General features: G+C 36.6%; 1 protein-coding gene across 4 annotated transcripts in view; it reads left to right on the forward strand.

Annotated features, from left to right (window-relative positions):
• The window catches only part of asl (chromosome segregation ATPase asterless), a 385,090-nt gene that overhangs the window by 91,713 nt on the left and 266,302 nt on the right, over positions 1-27,075 (forward strand). For all 4 annotated transcript variants that reach the window (XM_090412113.1, XM_090412114.1, XM_090412117.1 and 1 more), the window contains one exon: positions 18,638-18,781. In XM_090412113.1, coding sequence (XP_090268239.1) covers positions 18,638-18,781 — 144 coding nt within the window. The remainder of the gene's footprint in view (positions 1-18,637; positions 18,782-27,075) is intronic.

Here is a 27,075-nt window from a genome sequence, read left to right on the forward strand (position 1 = left end):
GGTGGTTTGGACATCTTAATCGAATGGAAGAAGGAAGAATAGCAAAAACTGTATATGAAAGCCAGAAAATAGGAAAAAGAAACATAGGCAGGCCCAGGAAAGATTGGCAAAAGGAAATTAAAGAAAAGAAGGGAATTAACTTGAAAGAAGCAAAAGAACAAGCCTTGGACAGGATGGCATGGAAATCTCTTTGGAAAAATCTCGATGCTTAATATCACAAGAAATCATAGACGAAGAATGCCAGGAGCATTCGGAACAAGGGGATGAGATTTTGGCATTGGTTAGGTCTTCTTGGCCAAAGGTTATTGGTATTAGTGAGACATGGCTGACAGAAAATGGTGTAGTAAGTGTGATACAATGTGAAGTATACAGTATTTTCAGGGAGGATAAAGAGAAAAGAATGGGGGGAAATGGTATTGATAATCAATGAACTGCAACCAATGGGAATAGGAGTTCAACTGGAGGTCAGTGAAAATAGTGCATTTGATGTGAGATAGGCCAACGGGACAAAATATACAGTTGGATGCTGCTGTAGACCAGGGGATGCGAAGGACAATGAGGATAGTATGCATTGGCAAATAAGCTCGAGTAATTATTATGGGGGGGGGTTTCAACTATGGGAACATAGACTGAAGGAGGAAGGGCACACATGGGATGAAGGAAATGGAATTTATGCAGTTACTGAGGAATAATACTTAAAGTAGCATCTGTGGAATACTTTGGGGATTTAAGAGTTCTAGATCTGGTAATTACATCAGAGGAGTCTGTAACCAATATTACCACATACTGCCAATTGGTAAGAGTGATCGTGTATTCTTGACATGGGAGGCAGCTAAATGTGTGGAATTTTCAGTTAAGAGGGTGGAATTACAGAGCTAGTAAATATGACACACTAGGAGATTGGAGCAATGACATGCCATGGGAAACTGCAAGGGTTGGATGTTGATGGTGCATGGGAGGTGGTAAAGGAGTGGTTGAGGGATATTAAAGCATAGAAGACTATAGCTAGAGCCAGGAGGATAAATCAAGTGGGTAGAGTTATGGATGACTATCACCATTAAGCAGGAGCAGCAACAACAAAAAAAATGTGGAGAGAACTGAAAGAGAAAGGTTGATAAGTAGGCACATGTCCAATACAAAGCACAGGGAACAAATATGGGAACAAAAGCAAAATCAGAGTATGAGAAGAAATTAGCAATGTAGACCAAAGATAATCCCAAAGAGTTCTTTTGGTATGTGGCAAGTAAAAGGAAAAATTATTATGGAAGTATAATTTTGATGAATGCCACTGGTAGGGAAGTAACTGAAGCATGCAAAAATTGTTGAATTACTAAGTGAACACTGTGCAAAGAGATATTGCTCTAGCAAGGGCTAATATGGAAATAGGAGTAGATGAACTGAAAGTGCATGATATATTACAGAATCTTGATGTGAATACAGCTGTGGGATTAGATAGTATAATCCCACAGCTTGAGTGTTATAAAAGGTGCTAGGGAATTTGCTGTGCCTTTGACCACGTTGTTTAAGTGTCAGCTCTAGATTGGTCCCAAGGAAGTGGAAAGAGAGAAAAATAGTTCCACTGCATAAAGGATGCTCCAAGACTGAGGTAGCAAATTACCAATTGCGTCTCAGGAGTGGTGGTCAAGGTATTGTGGAGGTTGGTAGAAGAATGGTTAGACAGGACTGGAATACTATATGGGGGGGCAACATGGTATGGGGAAGAGGAGTCATGCTTCCGTAACTTACTTTTTATAATACAGTGACAGCCGAGTTAGATAAAGGTAATTGGTTTACAGTAACATTGCTTGACTTTGCAAAGGCTTTACTTGGAATTCGGATAAATAAATTGTAGTACATGGGAATGGATGTGAATTGGTTAAGAGGGTGGTTGATGGAAAGATACCAGGCAGTCGAGGAGTAGTCCAGTAGAAGGCTTGTGACTAGTGCTGCACTGCTCTGTACTTGGGCCACTACCATTTAATTTGTGCATTAATGATATAGAAAATGATCTGAGAGAAAATATTCAGTTATTTGCCAATGATGTAATATTGGAAATAATTAATTTTTAATTATTTAATAGAGCAATAATTAATAAATATGATAAAATTTTTCAGGATGATTTAAATTGTATGAGCAAAGGAGAATGAGTGTCAGTTTAATTTGGCTTTAAAGTGTAAGGTTATGCATTTTTGGGTTGAAAAAATTACCAGCTATGTACCATATTGATGGAACTGTACTCCACAAACTAATGATACTAGAGATTTGCTAAGACCTTATCTTGACTGTTGTCCACAGATCTGATCATTTGGGTTTCTTGGGGATGAGAAGATGGTGAGAGGATCCAGAGGCGAGTGATCAAGATGGTGGCAGGTCTGTGGAATACACCTTATGAGGATAGGTTGAAGATTTGTGATTTACAGAAATTGGTTGATATGTGGACAAGGGGTAATATGATTGAGACTAGAGTCTGCAATCCACATACTTGCAATCTGTCCTCCTAATCTAAATCCCATAATCTGGATGTAATCTTTGTAACCCTTCAAAAGATTTTTACTGGATTAATATAGAGTAAATTTTTCAGAACAGATCTGGTTGTGAATGAACTTGGGACTAGCCTTGGAAATTGAGGAAGAGCATGATTAGCAAGGTTTTGAAAACTAGATTTTTTTTGCTTGTAGTTGGTGAATGATTAGAATAGATTACCAGAGTCTATGGTGAGCCATTACTGTGAATGAGTTCAAAGCAGAGTATGATAGACATTATGTGAATATTGGATAGTATTTGGCATATTGTTTAAGGCCTCACTTGATGAATCTATGGCTCTATGGAGTTGCCCATGTAATAATAATATTTGCAGTTATATTTTCACAATTCTTCAAATTACATCGCCTATCTTTGAAGCAATAACAAAGTTAACATTGAATTTAGGCTTAGAGTAAATTGCAAATCAGAGAGTTTTCTAAATTATTACTGTATTAAACTAATTATGAACAACTTAGTAATATAGCACAAAGAATGATGTGTAAACAGTGATAAAAGTATTATCTGCTAATATTTTTTTTCTCATAAATGAGAAAACATTTTTTTTCTTACATTCACTTCACTTTGTAAAAGTGAAGGGAAAATTTTACAAAGAATGATTAACCACAGATTTTCTAAAGAAATGAGCACATGAAGATCATTCAGTCATCAAGCTAATTAAAATGAAGAAACTAAAGTACCAAGAGTAACTTATCTGAGTTCATGAGATGAAGATAATGAATCCCTTAAGAAGAAAGTCAGTTTTACTGTGCCACAACATTCTTTTTATGCACACACAAATCATTTCTGTTCATGTCTTTTCTTTTGTTGCAAAATATAAACACAACTAATATAACTGCAAATCTACAAAAGTTAAGCATATCAATTGATTTATAATATATCAGTCAAAGGGTTGCTTAATGGGGTCAAAGCTAAATAACTGGAAGGAGGTTTCAACACAGCCTTACAAAGAATGCAGAGCATCTGAGTCTGACTTAATGTCCAATCCTCACCTTCTCATGGTGCATCCTGATAGTAGGTATTGACCTGGATACTCGAGGAAATAGGATGGACTGGCAATTTGGGATTTAGATGACCAAATTGGATATCAGGATCAGATTTTCACTCTAACACAAATAGTTGAGCAATCATGAGAATACAATAAAGATCTATATTTAAGTTTTGTAGATCTGGAAAAAGGCATGTGAGAAGATGCCAGGATGTTCGAAACAGACATTATATCAAGCGGTGCATAGGCTGGTGAGAATTGAAGGATGCCCACAAAGGAAGATGGTTATGTAAAATCAGGTATGAGACAAGTGCACATTATCTTGACTATTATTCATCATCTATATGGATCACAAATTTAAGAAAAGTGGCATTAAAGCTGATATCAGAACTGGAGATGTTAATCTCAACTCTTTACTTTGTAATATAATGTTATACTCTTAAACAATTCCATTGTAAGTCTGCAAGATTCCTTAATTAAATTGAAATTGCTGTTAACAAATTTGGTATGAAAATGTGCAATAGAAAAGTCAAAGACTATGAAAATAGGCAGTATCATTGAAAATTTGCTACATTATGAATGACAAAACCTATAGAAGAAGTAAAATATTTCAGCTATTTAGGCAAACGTTTTAGTGAAGATGGCTTATTAAATATGGAAATATAATAGAATAAGGGAAGCTGGTATCATGGAGAGTTAAACCCAATAAATTTATTTGGAATAAAAGAGAAATTAGTCAAAACACTAAATCAGCAGTACACAGGAGAGCTCTGAAACTAGTTTTAACTTATAGATTTGAGTGAGTTAGAAGTGAAACAGTTGATCAAAGACTAGAGATTATAAATATGAGAAAAAAAAATTAGTAGAGTGAATTGGTATCATCAGTGGCATTAAAAATGAGGATATTAGGAAGAAACTTGAGATTGTTAGCATTCAGAAATGTGTGAGTCGAGTTAATATAAGGTAGTATAGTTGTGCAAATGAATAGAAGTGCCTTAAAAGACTGAAATATAATATCTGATACTATTGGAGTACTGGCACGTAACAGACTAATTTGGAGGAACATTGTGGAGGAAGACTATGATCTAGGTGGATTGATGATCCTTAGATGAAAGAAGTGCCTTAGAAGAACAAAACACGTAGGTGGTCTGAAAAGTTCTCAGCCTCGACCATAAATGGCAACACTCTCGGCAAGATTTTTTTTTTCTAAGTTGGTACATCTGTGATAAGCATCCATGTGAAATTGCAAGTCGTTCTATAAAGTAGTTTGTTTTATACAGCTGTCTGAACCCAAAGTGTTGTCTATATCCCTTGAAATGGATAAAATTGAGTATCGTACAGTTATAAAATTCTTTGTAAAAGAAGGTTTAACGGCAAAAGAAATTCATTCAAAGGTTATAAAAGTTTATGGGCACTATTCTACTTCGTTTTCGACAATTAAGAAATGGGCTGCCGAGTTTAAACGTGGCCGTACCAGCCTTGAAGATGATCCACGTGAAGGACTTCCAAAAAGTGTAACAACACCAGAAATCATTGATCAGTGCACAATATAGTATTGAATGACCAGCGAGTCAAAGTGCGTGAAATTGCTGAGACTGTAGCCATTTCAAAAGAACGTGCAGGATATATTTTGCAAGAAGAATTGCAAATGTTTTTGATCTGCATGGCACCCATCTTTGTGCAAGATGGGTGCCATGCAGATCAAAAACACACTCACATGAAAATCTCTGACCAGTGCTTGGAGCATTTTAACAAGAATAACAAAATTTAATAAGATTTAACAAGTTTTAACAAGATTTTGTGTGTTGATTTATTACTATGGATGAGACTTGGATTCACCAGTACACACCAAAATCCAAATGCAGTCAAAACAGTGGACAGAAGCAGGTTGTTCAGCGCCAAAGAAGACGAGGTCATGGCATTGGTGTTTTGGGATGCTATAGGCATTTTGTTTAGAATTATCTTGAAAAGGGTAAAACAGTAGCCAGGGAATATTATTCTGATCTCTTAACCAGACTAGACGAAAAAATTCGTGAGAAAGATCCGGTTTGCAGAAGAAAAAATATCATCTTTCATCAGGACAAATCACCTGCCCACAAAGGTGTTTTGGCAATGGGAAAATTAAGGGATCTGCACTATGAATTGTTGGAACATCCACCCTGTTCCCCCAGATTTTGCTCCCTCTGACTTCTGTCTCTTTCCAAAACTAAAACCTTTCCTTGCTGGTCAGCGTTTTCTTTGAATCAAGAGGTGATTGCAGCTGTAGAGGAGTATTTTGCAGATCTTACCGAGAACCACTTCTGGAACAGGATAATGGTGCTGGAGCATCACTGGAATAAATGTAGTAGTCTTAATCGAGATTATGTTGAAAAATAAAAATAATTTTGAAATTATAAAGTAATTTTTTCATTGTTAGGCTGAGAACATTTCAGACCACCCACGTATATCATCATCAAATTCCTGATATGGCAGTTTGCAGAATATTGTGATAGTACTACATGAAAATTTTACATCGTTACCAATTTCTTGAGTCTCCATCACTCAGTCGGTATAGACAAAGCCCTTTGGTCAGAAAGACTTTGGTTTGATTTCTGTCCATGATGTGAAAAACCTTTATCTGGTCTATAATAAATTTAGTTTAATCCTTTATCCAATTGTAAGCAAACAAAGTTTGCACCTAAAGTATCTTCAGGACTGAGACAACTCATGGTCAAGGTGGACCAAGCTCTCATCACTCCATGTCTTAGTATCTTCCATAATGCAAAGCACATCTCCTTGCAGATATGTATAATGCTATGCATTATAAGGGAATATTAAGGGAAAGACCACTACCCACTTCCAACATCTTTCTCTAAATCCAGAGTAATTTAACAATAAGATGAGACACATTTTGGCAACTCGTATAGGTAAATATGACTTCTCCATTGTTTCCACCTTAGTATCACCACCTCTGGGTCTGGCTCCCACTGACAAGACTTCAATAAAGGTCAAAACCGGTAATGGATAGTGGCCCTTCCCTTAATGCATAGCATTATACATGTCTGCAAGGAGATGTGCTTTGCATTATGGGAGATACTAAGACATGGAGTGATGAGATCTTGGTCCACCTTTACCACGCGTTTCATCAGTCCTGTAGATACTTCAGGCGCAAACTTTGGTTGCTTACACTTGGATAAAGGATTAAACTAAATTTATTATAGTCTAACCAAGTGGGGGAAAAAAAAAACTTCCTTTATCTGGTCTCTTTCAACTAAAGGTGAGTTAGCCGGTCTCACTGGAGGTAGAGGGTTTTTTTGTCCCTCAGAACAGGCACACCGGCCTCATGAACAATCACATCTACAGACACGAGACACTCCCCTGGAATAAGGATTAACCAGACTATTCTGTAGGGATTTTGGTTTCGAATGTCTGCATGAAGTGTGGGTCCATGCACGAGCATAAATCGAGAAACAGGAACCAATTTCCTATTGTCAGTTTTTCCCCAAATTAATGTTATCTGTTAGGACGGCATTGTAATCAGATCTTATATTTGAGATCTGATTATTTCTAAAGCACTTCTCTTCTGTCTGCCTAGATTTGGACCTTCCTCATCTTGGATTAAAACTAATTTAACACCGATTTGTACGCAACTAATGTTTTGACTAATTTCTCTTTTATTCCATATACATTTATTCAGTTGACTCCCTACCTTACCCCTTTGTTAATTTGTTTGTCTCCTTGCATATTTAGTTTATAGTCTTCACGAAAAAGGGTGCCTTTCTAAATAGCTGAAATATTTTACTTGTTGTATAGGTCCATTCAGAATGCAATTGATAAAATCAATGTTCCTGCATATTTTCATAATCTGTTTCTTGTTGATTTTCATACTGAATTTATTAAGTTGTTATTTAGTTTGGTTGCATAAACCTCCAACAATGAGTCTGTTGGAGGTTGGTATAATAATAATAATAATCCTGCAGACTTCTATAAGATTTGTTTAAGAGTACAACATCATCTGTATAAAGTAGAGCCGAGTTGGATATCTCCAACTTTGCTATGCTTAATGTCACTTTCCTTCATAATGTGATCTATATTCGTGATAAGTAACAGTGAAGATAATCTGCATCCTTGTCTTGCACTTAATTTAACATCAAGCCATTTTCCTGTATCTTTTTCTAACTGCTGACTTACATTTCAGGTATGTATTTTTCAGTATAATGTGCCAATCAAATTATAGCATTTTGAAAAGCTTTTTTCTTGTTACCTTGTCATGAGTCTTCCAGGTCTACAAAACTCAACTACAGATCCTGTTATATTCCCATGATTTCTCAACTGTTTGTCTTAAAGTGAAAATCTGGTTTTGATAATATCTCTTTGGCCTAAACCCATTTTGGTCTTCTTTAAGGATATTTCTTTTACAATTTTTCTTATCCTCTTCTTAAGTACTTAAGTATGCTTGCATAAATCTTACTTGGGATACTCGGTGAAGAAATTCCTCTGTAATTTGCACTTTCAATTTTATTTCCCTTTTTGCCATGAGAGTGCATCAGGTAAATGAACAAGAAATGATAGTACATCTTTCACTTTTTGTTCATTTAGCAGTCTTTCAAAAAGTAATTACTCCAGACATCTAGATTGTTTTTGTCTGCAGTTTCATTCCCATTTGTTAGCTCTGATTCTTTTATAGCACTAAGATTTTCAATAGCCTCCAGAATATTTTGCCTTCCTGGTTATTTTTATATTTTTTACCAAAGTGCCTCATTGCTTTTGCATAGCTGCTTTTGTACATTGCTTTCTTACATTTTTCTCTATATTCTTGCAGAGTACACTGAGTTGCCCTGGTAATTTTGATACACTTTCCTCTTCTTTTCTTTGAATGCCTGTTTAACTTCCTGAGTCCACTGTGGAGTTCTGATTTTTCTGTCCTTGCTGACATCCTCACCACATGCATCTTTGGCTGCATCAATGTTTTCCTACTACCGAATCTCCAAGGTTTTGTTTCTTATTTAAGACATATTAGAATATTACAATATTAAGAAAGTAGAATTAGATGAGATTTCAGTGCATACTAAGAGAATGTACGGATGAATGTAATATCTCTGATATTTTCTTTTATGTGAATTCCACAGTATTAAACCTATCAAACAAAATTCATCTCATCTAAAGATATCCAGAAACATCCATGCATGCTGTGTATGTGACACTGTCTTCTTGGCCATCTAGGCAGGTGTATTTCAGTCTTAACATAAGTTTGATCTCAAAGTAATGAAAAGAGGAGAGAATAATTTCATATGCAAAGGTGATTCCTTTTCACATCACCCTTGCATATGGGAATAGTGTAAGGTCTTTGAAAAGTTTATAATTTAGAAATGTATAGATATTCAGTAACATATAAGAGACATGTATTTGTTGAAGGATCTCATTGTTTTTATGATTTTCTTGGAAAATTGAAATGAAAAATTTTGATCATGTTGGATAAAGGAAAATACATTGCCTTATGGATGGGTAGAAAAGTGAGGAAAAGAAATTCCTTCTACTGCTGTCTGCTCCAGAAAACAGCAGTAGAGAGAATAAATTAATGAGGAAGAAGAGAAACATGTTCAATGAATTTGAAGTGCAGCTGTGAAAGAATATTGAAGTTGTTGCTATACATATTTTAACTGCTAATGAAAGCAGCATGAAATTATCATTGCCAGTTCTGTTGACCATTGGCCATGGAAATATTTGTAAAAATGCTAGTAGAACCTGAACTTTTATGTGAAAGAAAGTGAATGGTTGAGAGATGTGTCATTAATTATTTGCTTTTTCTGTACCAAGTCAAGTATAAAGGGGTATCATCCTAAATGTGAGAACAGTATTCAGTGGTTGGACTCATAATTTGTATGGTTAATTGCTCAAGTGTCTTGAGTAAAAGAGGAAAAAAACTATTTTTTTTGGATGTTGAGGAACTAATATTTCTAATATATATGTGCCAAGATGATTTCACAGTACAGCATTTCCCGGAAGAGTAATCTTGTTTTAGCTAGAGACTTTGATGTTGTAAGACTGGAAGAAAAGGTTTTTTTTTTTTGTGAGAAATAAAACAGGATTAAGTTTTATTAGTACTGAAATTAATAAGAATATGAGTAGCCCATTGAAAATTGTTTGGAGATCAGAATTTATGGTTGTAAAAGTTGATACTGGAAGTTTTGGTGGTTTGTGTAGTACATGGTTTGTCAAATGAGAAAGATTAGTACTGTGTAATGTCATCAGCAAAACTGTGTACTGGATTTGAGTCAACTAGAGAAGGTCAGTAAGGAAATAGGTAAAGGATAGAGCCTTTTGGAACCCAAAAGTTAGTTGCAGAGTTTGATGACGAACGCCATACACATCACACATAACGCACATCCACACAGAAGCTGGCAATTCAGTTGCAGAAGTCAAAGGATGGACTATATGATGGGAGGTTACTTAATAGACCTCTGTGCCAAGCCTGAGCAGATGACTTACAAATATCAGCAATGACTTCAACTTCCCCAGACTTTTCTATGGCATTTCTTTAAAGACTAATGACATTAGCAAGAAGATTCTCCGTTTGATTACATCGGTAACAAATCCATACTGGCAATGGTTTGGAGGCTTCAGTGTGAAATCTTGTCTCTAGCCAAGATTCAGATTTCTCTTCCAGGAAATGCTATAAAAATTGAGTATTTTTACGAATTTTTTCATTGCTTCAGAGAGAAGTTGATTGAGTGAAAATGAATGGTGATTGGATGCAAAGATTTGTTGTCTTTCTTAGGAATAGATTGAGTATGGGTTAATTTTCAGATTGCATGATGGATATTAGTAGAATAGGAGAGAATAAAAAGGCAACACAGAACAGGCATTAACTACTCTGGAGCATAAGCCTTCAGAAGCATGAGCCTTTGAGAGATACCATTAAAAAGGTGATTTTTTGGTATCCAGTTTGAATATGATTCTTCTGATCTCTTTCTAGTGAAAAATCAGATACATTGAAGATTATGTGTATGGACTGGTAGACATGCTTTTCTGTGGTTAAATGCAATAGAACCATTATTGAATATGGATTGATCTTTTGCATCATTATCCACAGAAAAGGATTCAAAAATGTGGTTTTTGCAGACTGGTGGTGGTGGTAAATAAGCATGATAGAGGTTATTTTGTGTAGTAAGTCTGGTGGAAAGTTTTTTTTTTTGGGGGGGGGGGTTGCCTCTGTCTGCATTAATAGATTTCTCTTAATGATAAGAATAATAACAGAATAATAACACTTATGTAAGGAAAAATGTATTTTTATTACATGCAGAATTTTCGGCTGGATTTCTTAGCCATTGTTGCAAAGTGGATGGCAGCCAGGAGAGAGATCTGGAGCTGGAATGAAATGTCATCAGGAAGGTTAGGGACTTTAGATACTTAGGTTCAGCAGTGGAAGAGGATGGAGAGGCCGAGAAGGAAGTGGGATGCAGGATACAAGCAGGATGGAGGAATTGGAGAGAGAGAGAGAGATGGCTGGAGTGCTGTGCGATAAGAGGGTGTCGATCAATCTAAAAGGCAAAATGTATAGCACAGTAGCGAGACCAGCTATGACGTATGCTATGGAAGCTGTGGTCCTTGAGGAAAAATAACATCAGCAGAATGAAGTAGTGGAGGTGAGAATGCTTAGGTGGATGTGCGGTGTGACCAGAAAGGATCGTCTGAGAAATGACTGTGAGTGGAATGGTGAGTTACGAACTCAGGAGGCAAGGTTGAGATGGTTTGATCATGTGATGAGGAGGGAGGACGAATATGTGGGAAGAAAAGTCATGCAGATGGCTGTGAGGGGAGTAGGAAGTGCAGGCGGCCAAAGAAGAGATGGAGGGTGCTGGGCGAGGAGGACTTGAGGATGAAGAACTTGCATGTGGTTACAGCCCGAGACAGGAGGATGTGGAGGAGACTCACCACAAACAGTAACTCTACTTAAGTGGGACAAGCTGCAGAAGATGAAGAAGATTTCTTAGCCATTGTCAGTGCATACAAATTAAAACATTATTTAAAATGTGCACACGTGTGACAACATTTGCTATTAACTTCAGGAAGATAATTCCATCCATAACTATTAGGATATAATCTATAACTCTTAAACTCTTTCTCATCCTGGACTTTACAGAATCCCATGCTCATGCAGTCTTTATTATTATGGGCAGATGGGCTGTTCAACTCAGATTCATCTAGAAGAGCATAAATGGTATATTCTATTTCATTATCATCATCATCATCATCAAATTCCTGCCATGTACCCTCAAGGGGTGTACAGGATATGACAGTACTACATGAAAAAATTACATCATCACTAACTTCCTATCTACAATTTTCCTCCAAATCAGTCTGTTACTTGTCAAGACTCCAACATTATCAGATCTTATATTTCTATCGTCTAAGGCACTTTGTACCGTATCAATCCACCTATATCTTGGTCTTCCTCTGGGTCGTTTTCCTGCCAACCTGGCAGAGAACACTTGTTTTGCTAATCTTTCCTCTCCCATTCTATTTAAGTGACCATACCATCTGAGATTAGCTCTGCTAATGCATTCCTGGATGCTGACAATGTCAAGTTCTTTCCTATTTCATTATTACTATTATTATTATGGGCAACTCGAAGGAGTCCTTAGACTCATCAAGCGAGGTCCTTAACATCATGTCAAGTACTACTCCATTTTGTTCCTTTTATGTGTCCTCTCCTTCCTCCAATCAATGGTACCATAGTTGAAATTTCCTATAATAATTACCTGTCCTCCACTCATTGAGTCTATTTGCTGATGCATACTATCTCCATCATCTTTTCCATTCCCTGGTCTATAGCAGCACCCAACTGTATATTTTGTTTTGTTGGCCTCATTCTCACACCTGGTAGCCTCAAATGTTCTATTTTCACTGTCTTGAAGTCAAACTTCTACTCTCTTTGGCCATGTTAGCCATGTCTCATTAATGCCAATAATGTTTGGCTGGAATGAGCCAACCAAGGCCAAAAATTCCTCCAGCTTGTTCCTAATGCTCCTGACATTAGTGTACATAAAGTGTAAAAGCCTCCTAGGCCCATCCCTATCTTGATGCCTTACACTAACTATCCCATTCTGGTTTGTTACCATTGGTATTAACTCAGGCATATTGTACACATTCTTACACTCAGCTGTCTCAGTGACGCCTGCATATCTTCTCAGTTGCTCCCCCCCCCCAAATAAGCTCTAGTTTCCTTGATTCTGCACATCCACTTTCACTTCATTCAACAACAATTTTCCAGTCTCCAAACACCAAATTCCGATGCAAACCATCCTTCTTGTATATGTCCTTTTGCCCATCAAACTCCCAAAGTCAAAGTCCACTCTCATGCCATACTTTTTTCCTTTTAAATAATTCATTCTGGCCACTACAATGATTTTTTCTCTTTTGTACTCTAATAGCCTCACTAACATTAATTTTCGTGCCAGGAAAACACGATTTTTTCAAACTCTCATTGATTATTATTATTATTATTACATTACACCTCCAGGGAGTCCAAAGACTCATCGAGGGAGGGTATCTACTCTACAACTCTTCGTCTCGCTACTCCGCCAACCTTCATCACCTAACACCAACGCCATCTACCGCCGACTACCACTTTCGCATACAATCACAAACATCCATGCCCACAGCGGGATTCGAACCCGCAGCCTTTTGTCTGGAGAGCGAATACACTAACAACTCTTGGCGTATGCCGGCCTGGTTGACTGGGTGGTTAGCGTATCTGCTCTCCAGCCAAAAGACTGCAGGTTCGAATTCTGCTGTGGGCATGGATGTTTGTGATTGTCTGTGAAAATACCAATTTTGGTGAGTGGTAGATGGCATTAGTGTAGATAAAGATGTTAGTTGCGGTTCGTTATAGTTGGATTGAGTGGTGGAGACAGAGAGTTATAGAGAAGGTACCCTCCTTTGATGAGTCCCTTGGACTCCCTGGAGGCGTCACGTAATAATAATAATAATAATAATAACACTCGTTTCTTAATTTTTCTTTCTCTCCTGATCATGCCCTCATTTTTCTTATTTTGCACTTCTTTCTTTTTGTTATTAGTTGATCCACTCGGTAGACATTTTTGCAATCAATCCAGCTGTTTCTTCTCCCTATGTATTACTCTGTGCAACCGAGCTATCTCTCTCTCTCATTGTAGCTAACTCTTCATTCTTGACATCAAAATATTCTCCCATTCGACACTTTTACTCTCGCTTTCAACTGTATCACATTTAATCTCACTCTTAATGCTATGAGGCGTTACATCACACTTTTCAATCATATTCTGACTTTCATTCACTGCTTCAATCTCGCAACCTGAGACACACTTTTGATCTTGCTTTCATGACACCTTCCCATGAGTGATAAGTCTGCTCTGGCCAGCCATGCCTTATCCACTAGACATAGAATTCACTGGAATCAAATTAAAGTCTTACACAAAACTTATGTGTAAGACTTTAATTTTATTTTTTTGAATTCTAATAATGATAGATGGAGTTGTCTGCCTGCAGTTAATAGCATATATTGTCACACTTGTTTACATTTGTAGTGTTTGTTCTAATTTTGTTTATATATTGTCATCTATATGCATTATAGTGGCTAGGAAATCTAGTCAAACATCTTACTTGTAATAAACAAATTTTTGCTTAAGGAAGTGTTATCATTCTGTAACTAATTTTATCGTTATGTCGTCCACACATGTCTCTATGTTTAGTTCTATTCTTTGCTTTACTTTACATAGTTGTTGTTTAGTGGTAGTATTAATTACATTAGCTGATGAAACTCATCTATCACCTAGTAGTGCCTAGTACTACCACAGGGTTTTGTCCATTTCTCTGAGAGATGTGGATGACATCTTGATCCTTTGCCTATTCTAGTTCACTCCTGGTGTGTGGTTCCTCCCACTCAAATAACTGTGGGTAGGGAGATATATTTAGGACTACTAACATGCCTACACTACTCACTTGTGTGGAGGTGTAGTCAGTGGACTTCACCAGAATTCAGCACACTCTACATTGTGGTAAAGAGAACACCAGTTCTGTCTGTGTTTTAGACTTGTGAGTTGCAGTTCTAGATTCTGTAGTCATGGAAAATCTGTCTTGGCTGTCTGGAGAAGAATATCCATAGAAATGCCGCATTATGTAAATCGTATTATGCAAGACTCAGATCACATAAAAAAGTAGGGTTATGTTCCAAAATCAATTTTTAAATTATATAAACAGAAATGACATACCCAACAAAAATATATTTTTATTTAATTCAGGCCATTCATGTTAGTTAAGAAAACATATAAGCTATGAAACAAATACATAGTATAAACTTATAAAAATTACAAATTGTACATGAACTTCATTGCACATAACGCATAAATGTTTTAGGCTGAATAAAATAAAGTGTATATTTTAATCATCATCACTATCTTCAAAAATGACATTTCATAGATGTTCTTTATTTACGAGTGGCCAGACGTCATCATCACTTGAAATCTCTTGGACATCATTTGTATAATTCTCATTGCATACTTTGGCTGGTTTAGTTATCATGAAGTCAGTAATAAGACCTTGCTTACCACATCAAAAACTTGCAGCTGCAAGTTTTTGATGTTCAATGTTTTTCAATGTGACCAGGTGTTCAGTGCAGATTCATCTGCAATGAACACCTGGTCTGCACTATAACCACCACCTTCAATAATTTCTAAAAGTTCTCCTGGGTATTTCCAGGCAGCTTCTATGTCTGCTGATTCTCCCTGCATTTTAAGATTATGCAAAGTAAACTGTTTTTCAAAGTTTTCAAACCAACCCTTACTGGCACAAAATCCATGCTTGAGAGCCTTCTTCTGAAGAATCTTGATGAAGTTCTTTTAAATGTTTATAAATTTTCAGAGCTTTTTGTTTAATAAGATTTCTATCCAAAGGAATTTTCTTTTGAGTGCAATCTTCTATCCAAATCATTACAGATTTCTCCATTTTTCCATTAGAATATTGTGTACACAAGCAATGCACTTTGCACTTATCGTTGACCTAGCAATAACACTTTCTTGGATTTTATGTTCATTTTGTTTGATTGTTCTAATTGTTGATTTATTTAAATTCAAAGTCCTTGCAACAACTCCTGGTTTTTCTCCATTTTTCACCCGATCCAAGATTTCAATTTTTTACTTCAAGAGAAATGAATTTTCTTTTCAGTGCTAGTTTTCTCCCTTTTGTTGCAATTTTAGTGGCCATTAGTATAAAAATAAAATTTTTACATAAAAAAAAGCATTACATATTAATTATGTTAGTCACCAGAAAATGAAGTGCCCAGCATGAGATTATTACACTTTTGATTTTTAATGCGCTTTCCTGGCATAAAACGAAGACAATTTTCAACAATAAACAATTTATATGGTAAACAGTTGACGTGCATGCATGCTAAAAGGGTATTTACCCTAATATAAATTCGCTACTTATACATGTGTGTATATTTGTGTCTGCCCATATCGCTACATGAGCGATATGGGCAGACACAAATTCAACAAAGGTAAAATTTGATTTTTAAATCACATGGTGAAAATATATGAAAAGATAAATGGTTATTACCACAATTTGTAGACCGTGTTATATCAAAACTACGTTGAACAAGAGTTACTACAATTTGTAGACCACGTTATATCGGATTATATTTGTAAACTGTTGTATAAGTACAGCATTATACTAGGGTTAACTGTATTTAATAACATTATATGAAAGTTTATCACTATAATACCGAATGTTTTTAATATAATTTTGCTGATTATATACTTCGTTTTAAATAGACAAGATGTTTATTAAAATTGTACAAAGGGGTAAAAGTATTTTTTACTATGTTTATTTTAAGGCACTGAAATGTAAAGTTAATTACATAATGCCTTTTTACTATCACTCCATTCCCCCATCTCACCTCACTCCAGAACATGTCAATAATTTGAAGAATATTTATTACATGTAATAAACAAATGTCATCATCATCATACGTATCAAGGATTTAGGCCTAGTATGGCCTGTTCCGGCCTTAGAAGTCATCGTTGAATCGTTTAAGAGGACATCCTGGTTTTCTTTTTCCTAATGGCTTGTACTTTAAGGCTTGTTTTGGTAATCTTTCTGTTTTCATTCTCTGAACGTGTTCCATCCATCTATGTTTATATTTTTTAATTTTTTCAATTACTGGTTCTTGGTTTAATTCTTTCATAATATCTTCGTTTCTTTTGTGATCAAATAGGGTATACTTTGCAGTTTTTCTCATAAACTTCATTTCTGCTGTTGTTAATCTTTGTTTGTCTTTTTGTTTTATTGTCCAGATTTCGCTTCCATACATTAAGACCAGTAAGGCTAATGTATTGTATACTTTTAGTCTGGTTTGTTTTTGAACTAGGTTTGGTTTAAATATAGAGTTAATTACACCTGTTATTTTTAAATATTTTGCAATTTTTACGTTTATATCTTTTTCATTTTCATATGTGATCATACATCCTAGGTAGTTAAATGAATTTACCTGTTCTAAGATCTTGTTATCTATTACTATTTTAGTTCTTGCTGGATCTTGTCCTTTAAAGGCCATAGTTTTTGATTTTTCCGTTGATATTATCATACCATAATCTTTGGATATCTCATTTATATTTAAAATAGCTTTCTCGACCGTGCGGTTAGCCTAGTGGCTAACCGCGCTTCGCAACCATATGTTTGGGGAAGGAGTGTCCCAGGTTCGATTCCCGTTGTAGACGTGAGGAATTTGAGGATCTTCCTCAGGCATAGCCAAGTTAGCCGGTCTTGGGCGCGGTCAGTAGGGTTTTTTCCGCCAGTTTATCTGGCGTTTTTCATCCCACAAACAGGCAAACCGGCCCGTGAACATACGCCTCTACAGTCAAAAATATATCCCCCCAGCGGCAGACCAGGCGACGGGTCGGTTGGGAGTAGTACTAACAAAGAAGTCGCACCTAAAGTAACATGCAGACCCTGCATGGGAAGCGGGAATAACGCGTAGAAAAGAAAAAGAAGATTTAAAATAGCTTTCTGTAAGTTATCTTCAGAATTTGTAATTATTATTTGGTCGTCTGCAAAGAGGAGAGTGTTTTAGGTTAACTGTAAGTGAAAGTTTAATTCCTTGATGTAAATTTTTACTCTATTTTATTATTATTTCATTTAAGTAGATATTAAAAAGAGTTGCTGAGAGGGAACATCCTTGTCGGACCCCTTGGTTTATCTCTCCTGTATATGATAGCTCGTGATTTAATCTTATTTGTATTTGATTATTTTCATATATACTTGTGATAGCTTTTAGGATATTATTTGGTATTTGTCTTTCTTTTAATATGTTAAATAATGTTTCTTTTAACTTTGTCAAATGCTTTTTCAAAGTCAATAAATGAAATATGTGTTTCTAAATTATATTCTCTTCTTTTCTCTATTATTAATTTTAGGCAAAAGGCTGGGTCTATACATGATCGTCCTTTTCTAAATCCATTCTGCACCTCTAGAATAAAGTTTTCGGAATATTTCATTAGTTTGTTATTTAAGATTCTGCTATATATTTTGTAACAGGAATTTAGTATACTGATACCTCTATAGTTTTTAGGGTCATCTCTATTACCTTTCTTAAAGATAGGAATCACAATGCTTTTTTTCCATTCTGTTGGGGGGGGGGATACCAGTTGAGTAAATTTTATTTAAATTTGTTTAAAATAAACAAAAGTATTTTTCCTAATGTAAGTGTTATCATACGATAACTATTTTTATCATTATGTCATCCACATGTGTCTCTATATTTAGTCTCTTCTCAGCTTTACTTTTCACAGTTGTTGTTTGAGTTAACATTGGGAGGGATGTTGAATGTATAGTAATGAATTTTCTTTAATACATGGAGATTTGACCCAATTTCTCTGCCAATCGTGGCCTAATGTAATAATCTCTTGAATAATAAAGGTCATATTTTTTAAACAGAGGTTTTGTTATTAGAAATTATGAAACTAGTGTTATTAAATACTCAGTGTTCTTTTAGATAACTTGTCTATATTTTCTTCTAGTTTATTGTTTCTTTATCTGAATTAAAATTTTTTATTAAAAAATAAAAATAAATCTTTATTTGTGTATATAAAGGGCCTGATCAATATATTCAGCTTGAAGTGCTCTATACAGCTAGAGGAAGAGAACTGGAGCGATTAAGAAAAGAGTTATATCAAATTAAAGAAGAGAAAGAAAGGGAAATTAGAATTTTAAAGCATGAGTTAACTTTAGCTCAAGGTAATATTTTTATGTTTTAATTTCAAACAAAAAAATATGAGAACGTAAAATTTATTTATTATTTGAATTAATCATACTCTCTCTACCTCTGTCTTTCTCAGAAAGTCCTGATTCATTCATAGTTTGAGCTCACCTAAAGAAGCACTACTTATTCCCTTTTGAAGAATAAACAGTGTTAGAAGATTTACAAGTAAAAATCTGATTATTGGAAACTTTATCAAAAATATTGGTTATCTGACGTTCTTGTTTCTTTTTTATCCCTTTTCTGGTTTTGAGAGTATCATATATTATACAGATATGTTCAAAGAATACAGTAATTTATTTATGTATATTTGTTTTCTGTTAATTTCATTTGTTGCGATTTGACTGCAAAAGTAATGTTAACTTCAACACTAGAGTATAAGTAATATCAGTTTAAGAAGAAAGGCTTGTATAAGATTATTTGAGGGATAACTACCTCAGACAGTATGTAACAGAGGGCACAAGAGGATTAAGGGTCTTGGATTTGGTCATCTCATCGGAGGATGTAATTATCAATGAGATATCAAATCATCCACCAATTGGTGAAAGTGACCATGAGGTGATTACTTGGGTGGTTGCCAGCAGTGCAAGGACCCCTGTGAAAAAAGGGTATATGTGGAACTACAAGGGGGGGGGTGATTATGAAGAGCTCAGGAGACAGCTTGCAGGTGTAGCATGGAATGAGGAGTTAGCTGGAAAAGAGATCAATGCAGCTTGGGGGATTTTCAAAAAATATTTAGTGGATGCAATGTCTAAATATATACCACGGGTGAGAAGGTTAAATAAGGTAGGTGTGAGATGGATGAATAAAGAGATTAAGCATGCAATACAGAGAAAAAGGGCATTGTGGAGGCAGCATAAGAGAAGTGGAAGTAACCAATTTCATGAGGTCTACAAAGACCAGGCAAGGAGGGTGACTTGGTTGGTGAGAGTAGCTAAAGAGAGGTATGAACAGCAGTTAGCTAATGAAGCTAAAAAGAATCCTAGGGAGTTCTTTCGATATGTAGCCAGCAAAAGAAAGAATGATTATGGAAGGATGACATTGATTGGAGGAAATGGTATAAAGACAGCTGTTTCAGAATGTGTGGTGGAGATACTTAATGAGCAGTTCATAAAGATCTTTCAATCTTGTGAATGTGACTTAATGGAGAGATTAAGAGCAGTTGATGATGGGGAGGAGAGACTGACTGTAAGTGAGCAAGAGGTGTTTGGGGAGTCGAGTAAACTAGATGTAAATAAGGCTGTGGGACTTGATAATATATCACCGCGTATTCTGAAGGAATGTGCCAGAGAGTTGACACCTGCCTTGACATATTTTTTTAATACGAGTCTTGCACTTGGTCAAGTCCCTAAAGAGTGGAAGGAGGACAAGATTGTGCCACTTCATAAAGGAGGTGATCGAACTCAAGCATCAAACTATATGCCTATCTGTGTGTCAGGTGTTGTGGTCAAGTTGTTGGAGAAGCTTGTGAGAACTAGGATCCAGAGTTGAGTTGACAACAATGGTATAATCTTTGATGGACAGCATGGATTTGCTAAAGGGAGGTCGTGTTTTAGTAATCTACTTACTTATTACAATAAAGTGACTGCTTCCTTGGACAGAGGAGAAGGATACACAGTAATATACTTGGATTTCGCAAAAGCTTTTGATAGAGTACCTCATGATAAGTTGACAGTCAAACTAGAGCAGATGGGGTTGGATATTAGATTAGTGCATTGGATTGGAGACTGGCTATCTGATGCACCCTCATATATCAACAAGTTGTGTATGGGGGTGCAATATCCAGGAAAAGGAAAGTCACTAGTGGAGTGCCTCAGGGATCTGTTTTAGGGCCATTACTATTTAACTTGTATATTAATGATATTGGCGAAGATTTGGATGGAGATATTCAGTTGTTTGCAGATGATGCAAAGTTGGGACGAACCATAAAGAGTAGTGAAGATGTTGTGGCCTTGCAAGAAGACTTGAATAAATTGAGTGATTGGGCAAGCAATTGGGGATGTGAGTTCAATGTTGCAAAATGTAAGGTTTTAAAATTTGGAAAACAAAGATGGGATGCAGAATTTATGCTTGGTGAGAATATATTGTTGGAAGTAGAGGAAATAAGAGATCTGGGAGTGATAGTGGATAAGGATCTAAAATTTAGGGGACACATCGCCAAAATTGTGAAGACAACACAAAGGCTTCTGGGAATGATGCGGAGGACACTGACGCATAGAAGTAGGGAGATTCTTGTTCCATTGTATAAGGCTTTGATTAGGCCACACATGGACTATTGTGCCCAGATTTGGTCACCTGGTTTTCAGAAGGATGAAGAGATGTTGGAAAGGGTCCAAAGGCGACTGACTAAGGTAGTTTCTGACCTCTGGAATGTCGAGTATGAGGAAAGATTGAAAAGATGTAATTTGCAGAGTCTAGTGGAGAGAAGGAAGAGGGGAGATATGATAGAGACCTACAAGTTGGTAAGGGGTTGTTATAGGATCAATGGTGGAGAAGTTCTACAGAGAATAGTGGGAGATCAGGGGAGAACCAGAGGTCATCCCTGGAAACTGTATAAAGAGGGTGTGAGTAGGGGAGTGAGAGGCAGGTTTTTTTCCTGCAGAGTTGTGAATGATTGGAATGCCTTGCCTGAGAGTGTGGTGTCTGCAAGGAGTTTGAATGTGTTTAAGACCCGGTATGATGAGATAAAAGGACCTCCTAGATGAGTCTTTGACTCCATGAGGTCTTGTTTAATAATAATAATAATAAAGTTCAATAATAATCATATAACATAAATTTTTTGCATTCTTTTCTGGAAAGAGAGAAATTTAAATTTCTTTAAATCTAATAAATGAAATAATATATTTATTTCATTCCTGGTTTTATAGCAACTACAATTTCAAAGAAAGTGTTAAAAAAAACTACATGAACATTTTCCCAGATTACTCCTGTATATTTCTGACTACTATCAACATTCCTGATACATACACTCAGAGGATGTACAGCAGGGATATTCTTGATGTGCTAGGTGGGCAGTGCACATCCATGAAATATCGGTATCATAGATATTATATTTTTGCATTTATTTCTGTTAAAGACTCCCCTAATTGTTTCCTGGCTTTGTGTGATTCCTAAAATTAAACACAATATACAGTCATCTCTCGACTCAAGTTACGTTCTTTTGAAGATACGTCCGTGATCCCATAATGGAATAAATAACATTTTCGACTATACTTTCAAACAAGACTCCAGCAAGTGTAAAGTAAAAAGGTTTTTATTTAGCGACAATGCAGTGGCAATGGCGCATTCAGCAACAACCACTGTCTTCAGTTGGCACGTAGCTTCAACAGTTACTCTGTTGATTTTCTGTTTGAAAAATAGGTTATTTGTGTATTTATTGTCAAATATTTCATGATATTTTGTGTAATATGGCCCCTACACACCCTTCCCAATTAAGAAACCTAGTGAAGAAAAACAGAAAAAAGAGGCGAGCAATTGATCTTGAAATGAAATTGCAAGTTCAACGATAGTGGCGAAGCAACAACAAGGTCCTATCAGTGATTAGAAAAGCTACTTCCATCATGCATAGAATAACTGAACCAAAAGTGCATACCTTTTAGCATAATGAGCATAACTGCTAAGGCAACAAGTCTCTTCAACATGTTGAAGGAGAAAGCAGGACCCGATTACGACTGCGAATTCAACGCATCTTCCGGTTGGTTCATGAGATTCAAGTATCGTTTTGCAGTGCACAATGTGAAAATGTATGCTGAATCTGCAAGTTCTGATGAGAAGGCTGCCAAAGAGTTTGTGGAGAAATTGGATAAAATTATTTGCTACAGCAAATATTTAATATGGATGAGACCTTGTTTTGGAAAATAAAATGCCCGAACGGACAATTCTTTCACAAAAAGCTAAAATCTATGCCTGGTTTCAAAGCTCTTAAAGACCATGTTACGATTCTGTTAGGGAGGGTAATGTGGCTGGATATAAACTGAAACCGTTTGTGATATGGCACAGTGAGAATCCACGAGCCTTCAAAAACATTAGGAAGCATACTCTTCCAGTTTATTATCGGAACAATAAGAAGTCGTGGATGACTCAAAAATTGTTTGAGGATGCCTTAATCAACTGTTATGCGAGTGAAGTAGAAAGCTATTGTGTGAAAGAAAATGTGGAATTTAAATTTTAGATAATGCTCCAGGTCATCCATCTTATATTGGTGATCTTCGCCTGTTTAACGGTAAAAGAAATTCATTCAAAGTTCATAAAAATTTATGGGCACTCTTCCCCTTCATTTTTGACAATTAAGAAATGGGCTGCGGAGTTTAAACATGGCTCTACCAGCCTTCAAGATGATCCATGTGAAGGATGTCCAAAAAATGTAACAACACCAGAAATCATTGAACAAGTGCACGACATGGTATTGGATGACTGTCGAGTCAAAGTTCGTGAAATTGCTGAGACTATAGGCATTTCAAAAGAACGTGTAGGATATATTTTGCATGAAGAATCCAAACAGCAGTCAAAACAGTGGACAGAAGCCAGTTGTTCAGCACCAAAGAAGACAAAGTCAGTTCCATCAGCAGGAAAGATCATGGCATTGGTGTTTTGGGATGCTAAAGGTATTTTGTTTATTAATTATCTTGAAAAGGGTAAAACAATAACCAGGGAATATTATTCCAATCTTTTAACCAGACTAGACGAAAAAATTCGTGAGAAAAGACCCTGTTTACAGAAGAAAAAAAATCATCTTTCATCAGGACAATGCACCTGCCCACAAAGGTGTTTTGACAATGAGAAAAATTAAGGGATCTGCACTATCAATTGTTGGAACATCCACCCTATTTCCCAGATTTGACTCCCTCTGACTTCTATCTCTTCCCAAACCTAAAACGCTTCCTCGCTGGTCAGCGTTTTTGAATCAAGAGGTGATTGCTGCTGTAGAGGGATATTTTGCAGATCTTACTGAGAACCACTACAGAGACGGGATAATGGCGCCGGAGCATCGCTTGAATAAATGTATTAGTCTTAAGGAAGATTATGTTGAAAAATAAAAATAATTGTGAAATTATAAATTCATTTTTTCCTTGTTAGGCCAAGAACTTTTCAGACCACCCTCGTAATGAACATCTAAAGAATAATAGAGACGTTTTTAAAATGATTAATTGATGCTATATGCTATTTGTCTAAGCAAGAACTTCCTTTGAGAGGTCATGATGAGTCTAAAGATCTAGCTAATCTAGGATATTATATAGAATTTTTAAAGGATCATACTTACATGCTGTGAGTATGATCCTCTTTTAGACAGTCATTTAAAGGATTTGACTATATTTCAAGGAACTTTTTCCACAATTCAAAATGATATCATTAGTGCTACATCTGATGTGGTTAAAGATGTTATATGGCATGTTAGTTTCACCTATAATATATTTAGTTTAATCCTTTATCCAAGTGTGTGCAAACAAAGTTTTCACCTGAAAGAATCTTCAGGACTGGGGTAAAGTGGTACATAAGCATTCATCACCATATGCTTTTTGAAGCATTTGATGTGTTTTGGTAAAACTTTTATCAAGTTTAACACAAAGTCAATCGCAGCTTTGTTTGAAACTCATTTTCCGACCGTTCATCAAAACACACTGTTACTCTTGGCACTATAACTCGGCTTCTAATGAAACAAATGTCATAAACAGTTGACACAACACTAATGAAGGTTGCCACTTTCGACAACAAAAAGATACAACAGGTGGTACCACTAATTTCTTCTATTTTCGAAAAGTTAGGTTTTCTTTTTGGACAGAGGGTGTATGGTTAAATTGATGAATTTTGTAGCATGTACATGAGTCGCACAATAGCACACCCAACCAAAATGGGCATGCGACTCCACTGGTGCACAGAATATGTGATAATATTACATGAAAAGGTTACATCGAAATACTGTGAACTTACTTCAGACTTCAACTTCATGAAAATGATTTTCTTAATCAGTAATGCAGTTATATTACATATTTACATGATTATGTAATCATTTATCACTTTATTTACCCCTCTATTCCAATCATCTGGAATTCATCCCTCTGTCTAGGCCTTCTGAACTATGCAATGCAGCCACTATAAGATTTTCATACCTCCACACTTGAGCATTTCTTGTCAAATATCATCTACTCTTGCTGCTTTTCCACATTTCAGGCTTTTGATGGCTTTTTCTACTTCAAGTATGGATATGTATTCATGATTGCATGTCTGTTGAGTGTCTTACTACTGTGCTCTCATCACCGCTTGTCTCATTTAGCAATTTTTCACAGTAATTACTCTATACATAAAGGATTTTTTTTTTCATGTCACCTTTATCATCTCTAGTTCCTTTACAGCACTTTTTCCTCTGTTTCTGAGCTTTTTCAACAGCCTCCAGAATATTTTACTACCTTCTTGATATTTATTTTCTGTGTTCTTGCCAAACTCTTCCCATGACTTTTGTTTAGCTAGTTTTATACAGTGTTTAACTTTCTTACATTTGTCTCTGTATTCTCTAAGAGCACAAGCTGATTTATTTGCCAAAAACTTTTGATATGCTTTCTTCTTTTCCTTCACTGCCTGTTTAACTTCCTGTGTCAACCATGGGGTTCGGATTTTTCTATCCTTGCAGACAACCTCACAGCATACCTCTCTGGTTGAATCAATCAATGTTTTATTCAGGATTTGCCACTCGCTTTCCATGGTTTGGTTTCTGTTTTCAAACTCTTATTTTTTCATTTTATTATTATTATTATCACTTTTATTATTATTGGGCACTGAGAAAAACGAAGAATGGAAAGGCTGTGGGGGCAGACTGGATACCTGGAGAAGCTTGGGCAGCGAGGGCATAGACATGTTATGGGATCTGATGAGGAAAATAGCCGAACAGAAAAAGATACCAGAGGAATGGAGGAAAAGTATTCTCATCCCAATCTACAAGGGAAAAGGAGATGTTCAAGATTGTGGCAACTGTAGAGGAATCAAGTTGATGTCACACACCTTGAAGATATTGGAAAAAGTAATTGAAGGAAGGATATGGCGGGAAACAAAAATTGGTGAGGAACAGTTTGGATTTATGCCAGGAAAAGAGACAACGGATGCAATATTTGCGCTAAGGCGATTGATGGAGAAATATATGGAGATGCAGGCAGAACTACATATGGTGTTTATAGACCTGGAAAAGACATACAACAGAGTGGCCAGACAGGAGGTATAGAGGCGTACGAGGAAGAAGGGGGGTGTCGGAAAAGTACGTGAGGTTGGTGAAGGAAATGTATGAGGGAGCGAAAACTCAGGTCAGGTCTAGTGTTGACATGACAGAGGGGTTCTCCATTGTCGTAGGGTTCCATCTGGGATCAACTCTGAGCCCCTTTGCCGATGATATTGTTCTCTGAATCATCCCGAGAGAAGCTTGAAAGACCCTGGAAGAGGGGAGAAAGGTATTGGAGGAGAGAGGCATGAAAATTAACCAGGTAAAGACCGAATATATGTCAACGGGGAGTGATGAGGATATGATCATACGACTCCAGGGTGAATGGTTAACTCCAGGGAAGAAATTCGAATACCTTGGGTCGGTTGTCAAGAGGATTGGTGACCTGGATGAGGAAATACAGCACCGAATAACATGTGGCTGGATGAACTGGAGGAAGATGAGTTGGGTCCTGTGCGACAAGAGAGTTAGTTGTGAAATGAAAGGAAAGCTGTATAAGATGGTGGTGAGGCCGGCGATGCTCCATGGTGCGGAGACGTGGCCTGTAACAAAGGCACAGGAGAGGAAGATGGAGGTGGTGGAGATGCGGATGTTGAGATGGATGAGTGGTGTGACAAAGGACAGGATAAGGAATGACTACATCAGAGGGACGATCAAGATGGGACCGATCGGTAAGAAGGTACAAGAAAGCAGGCTGAGGGTGGTTCGGTCATGTAGAGAGGAGGAGTGAGGAGTGTGTTGGTAAACGAGTGGAGCGTATGGAGGTGGAGAGAAGGAGGAAAAGAGGCAGGCAACTCACATGGAGGGATAAGGTGGCAGAGGATCTCAGGGAGAAAGGATGGAGTCTGGAAGATAGCTGACTTTTCACTGTTCATCCTGGTTCCCTGGCAAAAACAACAGGGGCTTGTTTAACCGGGTGAAGCATCAGCCGGCATGAAATTCTGTCCTGTTGTACCATCATATTTTATTTTGGTTTAAGCTAATAAGAATACAATTTGGTCGACTAAATCCCAAATTGCCAGCACATCCTTGTTCGTTCAGTATCCAGGTAGATACCGAACAGGGTGC

The sequence above is a fragment of the Typopeltis vanoorti genome, chromosome 22 (genome assembly GCF_054136105.1).
Source record: "Typopeltis vanoorti isolate ZY-2024b chromosome 22, IOZ_Tvanoo_1.0, whole genome shotgun sequence".
In the NCBI taxonomy this organism is placed as follows: Eukaryota; Metazoa; Arthropoda; class Arachnida; order Uropygi; family Thelyphonidae; genus Typopeltis; species Typopeltis vanoorti.